Below are 15934 nucleotides of genomic sequence, written 5' to 3' on the forward strand. Positions count from 1 at the left end.
GGGCGTCGCTTTTGTCTCCACATTATTTAAGTCTCATTTTTTATTGCTTCTGGTTGCTAGAAGCTTGTTCTTTGGCATTTTTTCCCATTCCTGAAACTGTCATTTAAGGAATTTGATCAATTTTGCTTTATATGTTGTTTTTTCTCTTACATATTGCAAGATGTCTCACGTTGCATCTGAGTCAGAAGATACTTCAGGAAAATCGCTGTCTGGTGCTGGAACTACCAAAGCTAAGTGTATCTGCTGTAAACTTTTGGTAGCTGTTCCTCCAGCTGTTGTTTGTATTGAATGTCATGACAAACTTGTTAATGCAGATAATATTTCCTTTAGTAAAGTACCATTACCTGTTGCAGTTCCAACAACATCTAATGTTCAGAGTGTTCCTGATAACATAAGAGATTTTGTTTCTGAATCCATTAAGAAGGCTATGTCTGTTATTCCTCCTTCTAGTAAACACAAAAAATCTTTTAAAACTTCTCTTTATCCAGATGAATTTTTAAATGAACATCATCATTCTGATTCTAATGATTCTTCTGGTTCAGAGGATTCTGTCTCAGAGGTTGATGCTGATAAATCTTCATATTTATTTAAAATGGAATTTATTCGTTCTTTACTTAAAGAACTTTTAATTGCTTTAGAAATTGAGGATTCTGGTCCTCTTGATACTAAATCTAAACGTTTAGACAAGGTCTCTAAATCTCCTGTGGTTATTCCAGAAGTTTTTCCTGTTCCTGGTGCTATTTCTGAAGTAATTTCCAGAGAATGGAATAATTTGGGTAATTCATTTACTCCTTCTAAACGTTTTAAGCAATTATATCCTGTGCCGTCCGACAGATTAGAGTTTTGGGACAAAATCCCTAAAGTTGATGGGGCTATTTCTACCCTTGCTAAACGTACTACTATTCCTACGGCAGATGGTACTTCCTTTAAGGATCCTTTAGATAGGAAAATTGAATCCTTTCTAAGAAAAGCTTATCTGTGTTCAGGTAATCTTCTTAGACCTGCTATATCATTGGCTGATGTTGCCGCAGCTTCAACTTTTTGGTTGGAAACTTTAGCGCAACAAGTAACAGATCATGATTCTCATAATATTCTTCTTCTTCTTCAACATGCTAATAATTTTATCTGTGATGCCATTTTTGATATTATCAGAGTTGATGTCAGGTTTATGTCTCTAGCTATTTTAGCTAGAAGAGCTTTATGGCTTAAAACTTGGAATGCTGATATGTCTTCTAAATCGACTCTACTTTCCCTTTCTTTCCAGGGTAATAAATTATTTGGTTCTCAGTTGGATTCTATTATCTCAACTGTTACTGGTGGGAAAGGAACTTTTTTACCACAGGATAAAAAATCTAAAGGTAAAAACAGGGCTAATAATCGTTTTCGTTCCTTTCGTTTCAACAAAGAACAAAAGCCTGATCCTTCATCCTCAGGAGCAGTTTCAGTTTGGAAACCATCTCCAGTCTGGAATAAATCCAAGCCTTCTAGAAAAGCAAAGCCAGCTTCTAAGTCCACAGGAAGGTGCGGCCCTCATTCCAGCTCAGCTGGTAGGGGGCAGATTACGTTTTTTCAAAGAAATTTGGATCAATTCTGTTCACAATCTTTGGATTCAGAACATTGTTTCAGAAGGGTACAGAATTGGTTTCAAGATAAGACCTCCTGCAAAGAGATTTTTTCTTTCCCGTGTCCCAGTAAACCCAGTGAAAGCTCAAGCATTTCTGAAATGTGTTTCAGATCTAGAGTTGACTGGAGTAATTATGCCAGTTCCGGTTCTGGAACAGGGGCTGGGGTTTTATTCGAATCTCTTCATTGTACCAAAGAAGGAGAATTCCTTCAGACCAGTTCTGGATCTAAAAATATTGAATCGTTATGTAAGGATACCAATATTCAAAATGGTAACTGTAAGGACTATCTTGCCTTTTGTTCAGCAAGGGCATTATATGTCTACAATAGATTTACAGGATGCATATCTGCATATTCCGATTCATCCAGTTCACTATCAGTTCCTGAGATTCTCTTTCCTGGACAAGCATTACCAGTTTGTGGCTCTGCCGTTTGGCCTAGCTACAGCTCCAAGAATTTTTACAAAGGTTCTCGGTGCCCTTCTGTCTGTAATCAGAGAACAGGGTATTGTGGTATTTCCTTATTTGGACGATATCTTGGTACTTGCTCAGTCTTCACATTTAGCAGAATCTCATACGAATCGACTTGTGTTGTTTCTTCAAGATCATGGTTGGAGGATCAATTCACTAAAAAGTTCATTGATTCCTCAGACAAGGGTAACCTTTTTGGGTTTCCAGATAGATTCAGTGTCCATGACTCTGTCTTTGACAGACAAGAGACGTCTAAAATTGATTTCAGCTTGTCGAAATCTTCAGTCACAATCATTCCCTTCGGTAGCCTTATGCATCGAAATTCTAGGTCTTATGACTGCTGCATCGGACGCGATCCCTTTTGCTCGTTTTCACATGCGACCTCTTCAGCTCTGTATGCTGAACCAATGGTGCAGGGATTACGCAAAGATATCTCAATTAATATCTTTAAAACCGTTTGTACGACATTCTCTGACGTGGTGGACAGATCACCATCGTTTAATTCAGGGGGCTTCTTTTGTTCTTCCGACCTGGACTATAATCTCAACAGATGCAAGTCTTACAGGTTGGGGAGCTGTGTGGGGGTCTCTGATGGCACAAGGGGTTTGGGAATCTCAGGAGGTGAGATTACCGATCAATATTTTGGAACTCCGTGCAATTTTCAGAGCTCTTCAGTCTTGGCCTCTTCTGAAGAGAGAGTCGTTCATTTGTTTTCAGACAGACAATGTCACAACTGTGGCATACATCAATCATCAAGGAGGGACTCACAGTCCTCTGGCTATGAAAGAAGTATCTCGAATTCTGGTTTGGGCGGAATCCAGCTCCTGTCTAATCTCTGCGGTTCATATTCCAGGAATAGACAATTGGGAAGCGGATTATCTCAGTCGCCAAACGTTGCATCCGGGCGAATGGTCTCTTCACCCAGAGGTATTTCTTCAGATTGTTCAAATGTGGGAACTCCCAGAAATAGATCTGATGGCTTCTCATCTAAACAAGAAACTTCCCAGGTATCTGTCCAGATCCCGGGATCCTCAGGCGGAGGCAGTGGATGCATTATCACTTCCTTGGAAGTATCATCCTGCCTATATCTTTCCGCCTCTAGTTCTTCTTCCAAGAGTAATCTCCAAGATTCTGAAGGAATGCTCGTTTGTTCTGCTGGTAGCTCCAGCATGGCCTCACAGGTTTTGGTATGCGGATCTTGTCCGCATGGCCTCTTGCCAGCCGTGGACTCTTCCGTTAAGACCAGACCTTCTGTCGCAAGGTCCTTTCTTCCATCAGGATCTCAAATCCTTAAATTTAAAGGTATGGAGATTGAACGCTTGATTCTTGGTCAAAGAGGTTTCTCTGACTCTGTGATTAATACTATGTTACAGGCTCGTAAATCTGTATCTAGAGAGATATATTATAGAGTCTGGAAGACTTATATCTTTCTCATCATTTTTCCTGGCATTCTTTTAGAATTCCGAGAATTTTACAGTTTCTTCAGGATGGTTTAGATAAAGGTTTGTCCGCAAGTTCCTTGAAAGGACAAATCTCTGCTCTTTCTGTTCTTTTTCACAGAAAGATTGCTAATCTTCCTGATATTCATTGTTTTGTACAAGCTTTGGTTCGTATAAAACCTGTCATTAAGTCTATTTCTCCTCCTTGGAGTTTGAATTTGGTTCTGGGGGCTCTTCAAGCTCCTCCTTTTGAACCCATGCATTCATTGGACATTAAATTACTTTCTTGGAAAGTTTTGTTCCTTTTGGCCATCTCTTCTGCCAGAAGAGTCTCTGAATTATCTGCTCTTTCTTGTGAGTCTCCTTTTCTGATTTTTCATCAGGATAAGGCGGTGTTGCGAACTTCTTTTGAATTTTTACCTAAGGTTGTGAATTCCAACAACATTAGTAGAGAAATTGTGGTTCCTTCATTATGTCCTAATCCTAAGAATTCTAAGGAGAAATCGTTGCATTCTTTGGATGTTGTTAGAGCTTTGAAATATTATGTTGAAGCTACTAAGTCTTTCCGAAAGACTTCTAGTCTATTTGTCATCTTTTCCGGTTCTAGAAAAGGTCAGAAAGCTTCTGCCATTTCTTTGGCATCTTGATTGAAATCCTTAATTCACCATGCTTATGTCGAGTCGGGTAAAACTCCGCCTCAAAGGATTACAGCTCATTCTACTAGGTCAGTTTCAACTTCCTGGGCGTTTAGGAATGAGGCTTCGGTTGATCAGATTTGCAAAGCAGCAACTTGGTCCTCTTTGCATACTTTTACTAAATTCTACCATTTTGATGTGTTTTCTTCTTCTGAAGCAGTTTTTGGTAGAAAAGTACTTCAGGCAGCGGTTTCAGTTTGAATCTTCTGCTTATGTTTTCATTAAACTTTATTTGGGTGTGGATTATTTTCAGCAGGAATTGGCTGTCTTTATTTTATCCCTCCCTCTCTAGTGACTCTTGCGTGGAAAGATCCACATCTTGGGTAGTCATTATCCCATACGTCACTAGCTCATGGACTCTTGCTAATTACATGAAAGAAAACATAATTTATGTAAGAACTTACCTGATAAATTCATTTCTTTCATATTAGCAAGAGTCCATGAGGCCCACCCTTTTTGTGGTGGTTATGATTTTTTTGTATAAAGCACAACTATTCCAATTCCTTATTTTATATGCTTTCGCACTTTTTTTTTATCACCCCACTTCTTGGCTATTCGTTAAACTGATTTGTGGGTGTGGTGAGGGGTGTATTTATAGGCATTTTGAGGTCTGGGAAACTTTGCCCCTCCTGGTAGGAATGTATATCCCATATGTCACTAGCTCATGGACTCTTGCTAATATGAAAGAAATGAATTTATCAGGTAAGTTCTTACATAAATTATGTTTTTAAATTTTACCAAAAAATATGATTTCATAATATCTAACAAAAAAGTCACACTTAGTGAAGAAGCCCTAAAAGTGTGAAATTCGATTTGTGAAAATGGCCAGATTATGAGTGGAGTAATATTTATCGCTCCCGTTCTCGCGCAAACTCCTATAGAAGTAAGGTTTTTACGCCGGGTAGCGCTTGTATTACAAGTTGAAAGTAAAAAGTTTTCACTCGCGCGCTACCTCAACACGTGTAACAAGCCGAACTTCAAATATTGCACACATGTTAATGTATTTACCCATATAAGTCTATGGAGTAAAAAAAGATAGAAAAAAAACTAACACCCTACTTGCGTGCAAACCCAATCGCATATTCTCAAGTGTGCTAACCAGACATGAAAATATGAATATTTCACATTCCAATGTTCTTCACATAGTAGAAATTGTTCTATCTATTCATAAATACATATTACTACATATATCTGATGGTATTTTGGTACAATATATAACTATACTTATATATATAGATGGTTATATATAGGTATAGATATATACAAACAGCGCATCCCAAGACTCAAATATATTTTTAATCAGACAAACGCACAAAGAATAAAACACTTACTAGAAGCTTGTAAAACAAAGATGTCCTCATAAGCAGTGCACAGTCAGTTCCTATTTGTTCCTAGGATGTAGTTTGCATAACGGCTCATTTGCGTCCAAACTGTGCACTGCTTATGAGGACATCTTTGTTTGACTTGCTATTGTTTGACTTGCTATTGTTTGACATGCTATTGTTTGACATGCTATTGTTTTCCAAGCTTCTAGCAAGTGTGTTTTGTTCTTTGGGCATTTGATTGTATGATTAAAAATATATTTGAGTCTTGGGATGCGCTGTTACATATTCCATAGATTTGATCTTCTGCTTGCCTGAAGGGACGAATGAGCCATTCACACAGCAGCACCGCTCACATTACATCTATACAGGACCAACCAGACTCAATATCGCTCAAGCAAACGCATTTACCTTCAACTTGTAATACGAGCGCTACATCTGACGCATGGAAACAGCCGCAATAAAACCGATATTGCTTGGGTATAACTGTTAGCGTATCCTTCATAATCTGTCCCTAAATGTGTTGTTTAGTATTAAGAATTTGGATAGTGATCAGAAAAACAGGCACATGTGAAATATAGGACCATTTTTCACTGAAATGATAATGGGAAAAAGTGTTACCAAAAAATGTTGAAAATGGCAACAACATTTTAAATATCTCATAGCCATTAAGATGCCCTTAATTAACAAACTAGAGATTGTGATCAAAGCCTTTATTCTTTGGGGATCTAGCTGGATCCTGTGGCATCATGTAATCCCTTTATGCAACCATTTCTTTATAGAGAAAAAAAACCAAACATGGTTTTCACAACTGCTTCTTATACAACTGAGCATTATGAAAGTGTCTGGGTATTTAGATTACTAAGTGAATCACTGAAGTGTGGGGACTCATTTGAATCTGAAACAGAGACAACCCTACTTGATTCTGCTGTACTGGTAGTGAACATAGCAGATCATCTGCTATATTTATATGTTATCCATAATATCACTCTTGGCACTGGAATGGAACCCAGGATTATTGTGAGAGATTAATATGTGTGGGTTAATGTGAGAGAACATTGAATCAGCAAATCACATGTCAGGAATTGTAACCAGTCAGCAAACAGAACTCAGCAGAAATCTGTAACCAATAAACCACAGAATAGCAGCAAGATCCAAGGGACAACCCACAAGGAACCAATGAAATTATGTAAGCAAGAAACAGCCCTAAAGAGGATTGTTTGTAGCTAAAAGCACATGCTGCAATGTCATGGCACAAGCCAAGAGTTATGGCCTCGCATAGACTGTTAAAACAATAGAAGATAAAAATGAAGTAAGCCCTATATGTTCTGTTTAAAGGGACAGTAAAGTCATAATTAGACATAGCATGCAATTTTAAACAACTTTCCAATTTACTTCTATTATTTAATTTGCTTCCTTCTCTTGTTATCCTTTGCTGAAAGGTTTATCTAGGTAAGCTCAGGAGCAGCAAAGAACCTAGGTTCTAGCTGCTGATTGGCGGCTGCATATATATATATATATATATATACCGATTGTCATTGGCTCACCAATGTGTTCAGTTAGAAACCAGTAGTGCACTGCTGCTCCTTCAACAAATGATACCAAGAGAATGAAACAAATTTGATAATAGAAGTAAACTGGAAAATTGTTTAAAATTGTATGTTCTACCAAAATTATGAAAGAAAAATTGTAGGTTTCATGTCCCTTTAAAACAAATTTGTCCTATCAATTTTAATTTGAATGTACATTGTTTTGTATTGGTCCCATGCAAAGTACTGAATATAGGGTAACATGTGTTAGAAGTTGGTGAGTCACAACAATGAAAAAAATAGGATCCACTACGGTGCATGAACACTGTGCATATTTCTGGAAGACCTCTCAGTGGGAGCTGCTGAAGTGTCGTCATTGTAATTGCAGTGAAGTAGACTTGGGCACATAGTGGCGCCTCTGTAGAAGTCTCCTGGCACATTGTTTATATCGCTCCTATGTTAGACACAGCATACAATATTACCACTATGTAACTGGCACACTGTCTCACAGCACCTGTGATGTGGCTAAGATGTGGGTTTTGTAGGAATTTACTAAACAAGAACTTTGTGAAGCTCTGGGATTTGCTGTGTGGATTTTACATAAATTGAATCTATGGGTATAGTTAAAGGGACATATAATGCAGGTAGAAAATGTGTAAAAGCATTATTTATTGCACTATTGCTTGCATATAACTATGCAAAGGGATTAACACACAGTTAAAAGTCAGCTCCAGGACAGCAATGCACTACTAGGACCTAGCTAAACATATCTGGTGAGTGAATAACAGGAGGCAAATGTTCATAGCCACCAATCACCAGTAGTCTTCAGCCTACCTATGTATGCTTTCCAACAAAGGATACTAAGAGAACAAATTATATCAGATAACAGACGTAGATTAAAAAAAGTCTCTTAAAACTGCACTTTCTATTTGAACTATTTAATATCCCTTTAATGGTTTTCTAATAAACTTTGATTGTTCAATATCATGCTTGTTATTGTTATTTTTTTGGGGTGGAAATTATTTTGAACATTACTTAAATGTATTTTGTAACTTTTTATTAAGTGTGTGTGTGCAGCATAGGTAACTATCATAAGGGAGCTACTTATGTAATTATATTATATATACTTGTGGACACCAGCACCTGCAGATATATCTCAGTGGCTAAGTGATCCGATTGTGCTCACACTGATTTTATTTAGTGAAAGTGAGCTACATACAGAGAGTAATGGAATCTCCAGACAATCACTGTAACCAGAGAAAAAATTGCAATTCTAAATGTTCAAAATTGAGTCTGTCTTCTCTTCTGAATGGTTAATCACATGACTGATCATGTTATGGTTCGTATGAGCTTAAACAAAATCAGTGCAATTCGAAAATGTTCTAAGGGTGATTGGCTGGGGAGTGTGACTGCAGCTGTTCATTGGCTCACCAGCCATGTCTGCTTTGGACCAGCAGTTCTCTGAGGCTCCTGAGCTGTACTTGAACTATATGTTTAACCACTTTGCAGGGTTAAACACATAGACTTGCAGGGTTAGTATTACTAAAATAACAGCTTTTAATAGAAGCACTTTTTGCTAATTAAAGTATATTGCAAAATGCTTCTATTCATTGCTGTGATACACCCATGCACATTTAAGTTTCCCTATTATGTCCCTTTAAGAGGCTGGATGTTTACAAAATGTTAATAATATAGGGCAGTCATTATCGCTACTGAATCAGTCAACTGCCATGTGTTACGTTCTCTTTGCTTATATATTTTTGCTAATGTTTTGGACGGTGCCTTTAAATAAGTTATGCTTTAGCAGGCTACATAAACTGCACACACAAAAGCCACAGATCTAGATATAGACACAAAATATACACTTGACCATCAAAAAGAGCACACAAATAATTATTTACCCCATCCAACATATCTGTAAGGATGAGTCTCAAGTAGGTACCCTCTGTACTGAAGTGCTGGCTTACTACAGACAGCAGGTAAGTACAACTTTAAGGTAAGTAATCCAACAAAAAGAAAGTCATGACTTGGTGACATACCTCCCTCATGTATTACTCTAACTGACATTTCTGATAGACCACTTGATAGCCAAAGTATTATGTGACTTTAACTTGAAAGCATAATTTCTCCTCTTTCAAATGAGGGAACCCATGGATTTATTTTGGCTGAGAGAGACCCATAATTTTAGCACTGATCCCCATCTTTTACTCTAATCCTGGTGTGTAAAAGGATAAGCATTTTTACAATGACCACATTGCCCACCGTGTTATCTATAATGTCATGTTACTGATCATTTAAAAGAGGAGATTTTCAATTTTTTAAAAGAGGGTTCCTATGAATAGGAAAGTGTACATTTCCTCTTCTATTTATTTATTACTTTGTACCTGGGGTATAATGTCAGGAGAGTTCAATTTTTACATAATCAAAGGGGTCTCAAACTCTTCTAGTTTACAAGATGGTGAAGTTATGATCTCTTAACCTTTCTCCAGAATCATGCTCCAGCCATGTGTACATGTAGTGGGGACATGTGCCTCCACTATTTGTAGATTCCCATGCATAAGTGACACCAAAAAGCTGTTAAATACTGGACTGTTGGGTCCTAGGTTGGACATTCTTTGTGCATGCAGGTATTAATAAGTTGTTTTTTTACACTATTGCTAAACAAATAGAAACACATTTACGATTACCCCACTGCATGTCCACTGCATAAAAGAATGCAATGATAAAGAACATGCGTAACTCAAATAAAGTTCATAACTGTAAAAGAGGTGAAACAACAAAAAGATGGTAAGCCGGAAGCCCCACATATTCGCATTATATAGCAAAACACACAGCTATAACTGTAGCAGACAATGCCATGTGAGTAACATACTACTAGTTCAACTTCTTACAGTAATACACATCGGGCACACATATCCTTACAGCGCATCAAACACACAAACCACACAAACACTTTTAAAATAAAACAAGCAGACCTCTCTCAGTTCTGAGAGAATCCTAGTTTTCTGGTAACATTTAATAAAAACAAGAAAAGAAAGACGAACAGAAAACGCACAAAACAAAATTACACCCCTATAACTTTAGCATGTGGGTGGCATTTGGAAGAGTTTACTACATTTTAAAACATGGCGAGAAACCAGTGAGCCCCGTAATGGCCCTAATTCAATAGGCTGTAAAACCATCACCCACTGCTGGAAAAATAACTACTCCAAATGTATAGGGCAAATGTTTTCTCTTAAAGGATAAAGTGATTTTACAGCAAATTGATAAAGGGCCAATTATTAAAACAAGTAGAATCATCATCCACTAACCTGTAAAAAAAAAAAAAAAAACGTTTTGGTAACCTATGAGATTAACCCTTAATTCTAGGGTACAGGTGTGGCTTAGTGGCCAGGAACTAGTAAATAAAGCCTTATTGTCAGATAAAAATTGAAGTGAATAAATCCCTGCATTGAGGATCAATTTTCCATTTGACTTTAAACCCCTGATGCATAGGTTTTCCTACTTTAGAGTAGATTGTACTCAGGTGGCCTTGATCGAATAATCATTTTCAGGAGTCTGTGATTTTATATATACAGGATTGAACAAGAACTCACTTGTTTCCTACTTAAATTATCCCTATGACTTTCTAATAACATGGCTTGGCATGTAGTGCAATTATACATTCACATTTAATGAATGTATGATGTTATTCAATTGAATGTTTGGATCTTTACAGTTGTGAAAAAAGTGCCCTTGCAGTATGCATTACATTGGCAACACAGAGCTCAGGATAAACCCCTGCATGGCCTCATTCTGTTTTCTTTGTGGAAGGTACAAAGATTTCTGGTAATTTTAAAGCTTTGCAATATGGTGTACATTAAACACTGTATATATAATTATGTATAAAAATACATTTGGTAACAAAAAAAAGGCAAATTGTTATCATGGCAATCATACATGTAAGCCCTTATGAACTGGCAGTGATGGATGGCTTCCATTTAATAATGTTTAAGCATTTTTGCATTCTGCAAATCTAACCAGACTTAATATTCTGTAAAATCATAAAAATATAGATTAGGTGCTACCTCAGTAATCTTTAAAACACTCAAATGTTTTAGCTGTTGCATCAAGCGCATGAGCAGCAGAGTGATTGTACAAGAGTAATTCAACAGTTTGGCACAATAGATAGATCAGAGAGTGGTTGCAAATAGATTCCTACATTAGCAAAACATCAGTTACAGAATGAATCAAAACATTGTATAGAGAGAAATGTGCAATTTTTCAAACAGAATACATATTACAGATGTAAGTTTTTCACGTTGTAAGACCGATAAAGGGACAACAGACACATTTTGGACAGCTTGAATTAAATCTGTATTTCATTGGATAGTTCCATCAACATTTCATAAAGAGATTTTGGTTACGAAATTCAAGTAGTTGATGCCTCCAAGCTTTGGAATGTTTGACAGAGCACTAATCAATTGCCTGTGTCCCATCATAGCAACAGATTGTCAGCTTTTAAGGGCAAATAATCACTATATGGTGCTATAGCATAGTCCCTGCTGTGCAATTTAGATCATCTCAATGTACAATATAGCAATTAAACATCTTTAAAAGGCTCACTGGTTCCTTGACAAATTATTTTAAGTGCAAAAAAGACAATGTAGGGGTGTTTACAAAGTGGAATAAATGCTTTAAAAACACTAGATCTAAGTGCCATAGCCAGGAAACACGAACTCTGCAAATATTCCTCTTTTGCCCCTAACCAATAGTTTCATAAGATCTTTAACCCCTCTGGTCCCCCGAGACACAGTGAATACCAATCTATTTGAGTACTGGAGCAAGTACCAATGTTACAATATTAATCCCTTTTACCACCAGGGTGAGCCTGAAACACATTTCTGGCAAGCAAAGTTTTAAAGCAAAGGTCCACAGTATATCTTCAGCGTACTCTGAACACCTTTCTCACTTTCACTGTTCTAAGCGCTCTTCTGCAGGGTATTGAACCCAAAATACAAATTTTGGGGAAAAAATGTAAACACAGACAAATCATTTACAAAAAAATATTTTTCTTTTTTTTTTTGTCATTTGTTAAAAAACAAACAAAAAGAAAACGTACAAGTGTGAGGCCGGAAGGGCGAGATGCTCTGCAAATCCTTCTGGACTGGGGAGGAAATGGGGTGGGGTGCAGCAATGGCAATGTTAGGACCAAGGGTGGACTGTTCTCCTTATGTATGGTGCTTTGTTAATCTTGTTTCATGCAGGCAGCAATGTTCCTATTGCAAAGTTGTAAGGAGATGGGAGATATGTTTATTTATTTTTTTGTATTCCACACCAGTCGCAAAAGGGGGACGCGTGCTCCCCTCACCCGAGCACAGACCTGAGCAAACGTTTTACTCCATCCTTTGTGAGGCATTACTGTAAGAGAGAGAAAATAAACTCTCCCCTTGATCAGTCCCATCTAACACAAATACACAGACTTCTCCTTGTGAAAGCCGGCAGTGAGATTCCTGGCTCTCCTCCTTTATTTTCCCCTTTTCTCTCTCCCTCTCTCTCGCTATCAGTAGCGGAGGAGGGTCATCAGACCACATGATGTTTCTCTCACTGGTGATTGAGTATCACTAGCTGCTCCCAGTAGAGTTGGAACTGACGTGGTTAGCGTTCATGTGATGGTTTAAAGAGGACTTGTTCCCCAGCGAGAGGTTGGAATTATTTTGGTGCTGAAAAATAAAAACACAGCTAGGATGAGACAAGAAGAGAGCATGGGAATTTAATGAAACAGGATTGTAGGATATGGGTAAAAGAAACAAGCATATTTTCAAGTATTCCATTTTTTTCTAAAGATAGATGAGATCCATCAGTTAGAAAAGTAAGAATAACCTCATAGTTAGATATAGGGAGTGAAGGAACAGCCAAACACAAAGAAATCACATGACATTCAAGCTAATAACCTCACAATAATAGGCTATTTATTTATCTCTCACCTGACGTTTAAAGATACGATGAAGCAAACTTTTTTTTGGTGGTTCTGGCGGATGACTCCTGTTCAGATCAGGAGAGAGCGTACCATTTGGCCCGAAAAGGTTGAGCTCCTTAAAGCATTCTGTCTCTACCATCTGTTGAAAGAAGACCACGTGTATAAAAGAAATGTATTAAACTGTTTAACCCAGGACAGCCCAAACTGCAACCTATGAACTACATCTATCCAGAAGAAGGTGTTTGTGTGGCTGTTGATATCGTTTAGCAGAAAACAAACATTAGTAATTTGTCACCAAGTTACACACTTTTGATTAGGTAATGAAGTATGAGTATTTGTACCACATTTTATAAAACAGTTAACTTCATGGTACCCAACTTCTAATTAGTCATTTTTAACTATAAATGTGATTGAGATATTAGCATACATGCAAATTCAAAGCCATTTGCTCCATGGCCAATGCCACTATTAGTGACCAGTCTTTCTGTTAAAGAAAAATTACAGACATTTACTGCTCCTAATTCTGCCATAATTAAGGGCTGTTAACACTATGGGGCCGATTTACTAATGTGTGGGCGGACATCGATAAATGCAGACAGCAGGGGGTGTCAATCAACCTGATCGTATCCGATCGGGCTGATTGTTGTCCGCCACCTCAGAGATGGTGGACGAGTTAAGGAGCAGTGAACTAACGACCGCTGCTTCTTAACTTCTGCTTCAGGCGGACCTGAAGCGGAGTGGGTCGGAAGCAGCATCTGTGGCTTCATAAATCGACCCCTATATATAATTTTAAACAAGTGAAGTACTGTGTTCATCATTTGGCATTTGAAACCTTCACCTAATTAAATGGACAGCAAACACCTTGAGATTTTTTATAGAAAATGTTTAGATACCCATAATGAAACAACTTTGCATTATATTTTCATTGCTTATTTTGCCCTCTTTTCATGTAATTTAACTCTGAAAATGTAATAATTTCTAATTCTCCAAACAAGAAATGCACCCTACTGACTTCTCAAGGCTAACACTGCTAGATATCTGTGCCTAATTGGCTTTAACTGATAACAACTACAAACCAATGTACATTATACTAACTGTATGACTGTGACTAGCCTTGTTGTCTGAGGACTAAAGCACAGATTGGCTCTTCCAAATAAGGCAAATGGTGGGTGGAGTTTGGTTATTAAAAAATAACTTAAACTTATTTCATGATTTGGATAGAACATACAATTATAAACAACATTTCAATGTACTTCTATTATCAAATTTGCTTCATTCCCTTATTATCCTTTGCTGAAGGAGCAGCATTGCACTACTGGCAGCTAGCGGAGCGCATCTAGTCAGCCAATCACAAGAGACAATTATGTACAGTCACCAATCAGCAGCAGTTCCCACTAGTGTATGATATGTGCATATTCTTTTTCAACAAGGGATACCAAGAGAACAAATCACATTTGAAAATTGAAGTGAATTTAAAAGTGTCTTAAAATGTCATGCTCTATCTGAATCATGCAAGTTAAGTTTTGATTTTCCTATCCCTTTAAAGACAATGCAAGTGGCTATGTGAGACTTAAAAAACGCTGGTTTAAGCAATCCAGAACTTGTCTGACCTACTGTACTACCACGGCCATTAATGGTGTATTATACCTGCCTGATCATAACCTGTGTACCTGCCTGATTATAACCTGTGTACCTGCCTGATCATAACCTGTGTACCTGCCTGATCATAACCTGTGTACCTGCCTGATCATAACCTGTGTACCTGCCTGATTATAACCTGTGTACCTGCCTGATCATAAACTGTGTACCTGCCTGATTATAACCTGTGTACCTGCCTGATCATAACCTGTGTACCTGCCTGATTATAACCTGTGTACCTGCCTGATCATAACCTGTGTACCTGCCTGATCATAACCTGTGTACCTGCCTGATCATAACCTGTGTACCTGCCTGATCATAACCTGTATACCTGCCTGATCATAACCTGTGTACCTGCCTGATTATAACCTGTGTACCTGCCTGATCATAACCTGTGTACCTGCCTGATTATAACCTGTATACCTGCCTGATCATAACCTGTGTACCTGCCTGATTATAACCTGTGTACCTGCCTGATCATAACCTGTGTACCTGCCTGATTATAACCTGTGTACCTGCCTGATCATAACCCGTGTACCTGCCTGATCATAACCTGTGTACCTGCCTGCTAGACTAGACTTCAGTTGGACCTCTGAGTTTCTTCCACCAGCTGTCTCATATTTGTCTTAGCTCACTCTGATCATTGTTTCTCTGAATTCTTGACTTGTTTAAATTATTGCATTGATGTAGCTGTGATACCTGTGTATGCCTTACTTACCTCAATAAAGCATACAACACTGTTTCTTACAGGTTGGCTCCAGTGCCTCAACCAAGACAAATGTTGACATCTTCCTGTCATCATGCATAGCAACAAAGAGGTTAACTTAATTCCCATACCCGAACACTGCACCACTGAGCTACAAAATGAAGCAGGGAGTCAGCATAATGTAATGCTTTAGTGCGCAGTTTGGGAGCAAGGCTGCCTCACTTACACATGTATATTTATACACACACAGTCATGTTCTACATAGGGTTCAGCCTCAGATTATACACTATTGATTAACAAACCCTGTTACCTCATTTTGCCAGGGGATGGATACAGAGCCAGTGGAAAACTTTGTGTAGAAATCATCATCTGTTTGGTCCAAGTTGACACCTTTAACTGTGGAGAACTGTTCTATGTCCAAGACATCTTTACAGTACACCGCACGAGGCTAAACACAGGGACACCAGCGGAAGAATCACTCATTATGCAACAATATATAAGAAAGTAAAGACATGTAACAAAATACTGTTTACTTACATGTACTAAAAAAAGC

General features: G+C 37.9%; 1 protein-coding gene across 3 annotated transcripts in view; it reads right to left on the minus strand.

The window, feature by feature from the left end:
* Positions 1-10076: 10076 nt before the first annotated feature.
* Positions 10077-15934, minus strand: part of GRK5 (G protein-coupled receptor kinase 5) — a 315595-nt gene continuing 309737 nt past the window's right edge. For all 3 annotated transcript variants that reach the window (XM_053692662.1, XM_053692663.1, XM_053692664.1), the window contains 3 exons: positions 15692-15829; positions 13045-13176; positions 10077-12780 (listed from right to left, as the gene is read on the minus strand). In XM_053692662.1, coding sequence (XP_053548637.1) covers positions 12682-12780; positions 13045-13176; positions 15692-15829 — 369 coding nt within the window. In that variant the 3' untranslated portion in view covers positions 10077-12681. The remainder of the gene's footprint in view (positions 12781-13044; positions 13177-15691; positions 15830-15934) is intronic.

This window comes from Bombina bombina, chromosome 9 (genome assembly GCF_027579735.1).
Source record: "Bombina bombina isolate aBomBom1 chromosome 9, aBomBom1.pri, whole genome shotgun sequence".
Lineage (NCBI taxonomy): Eukaryota > Metazoa > Chordata > Amphibia > Anura > Bombinatoridae > Bombina > Bombina bombina.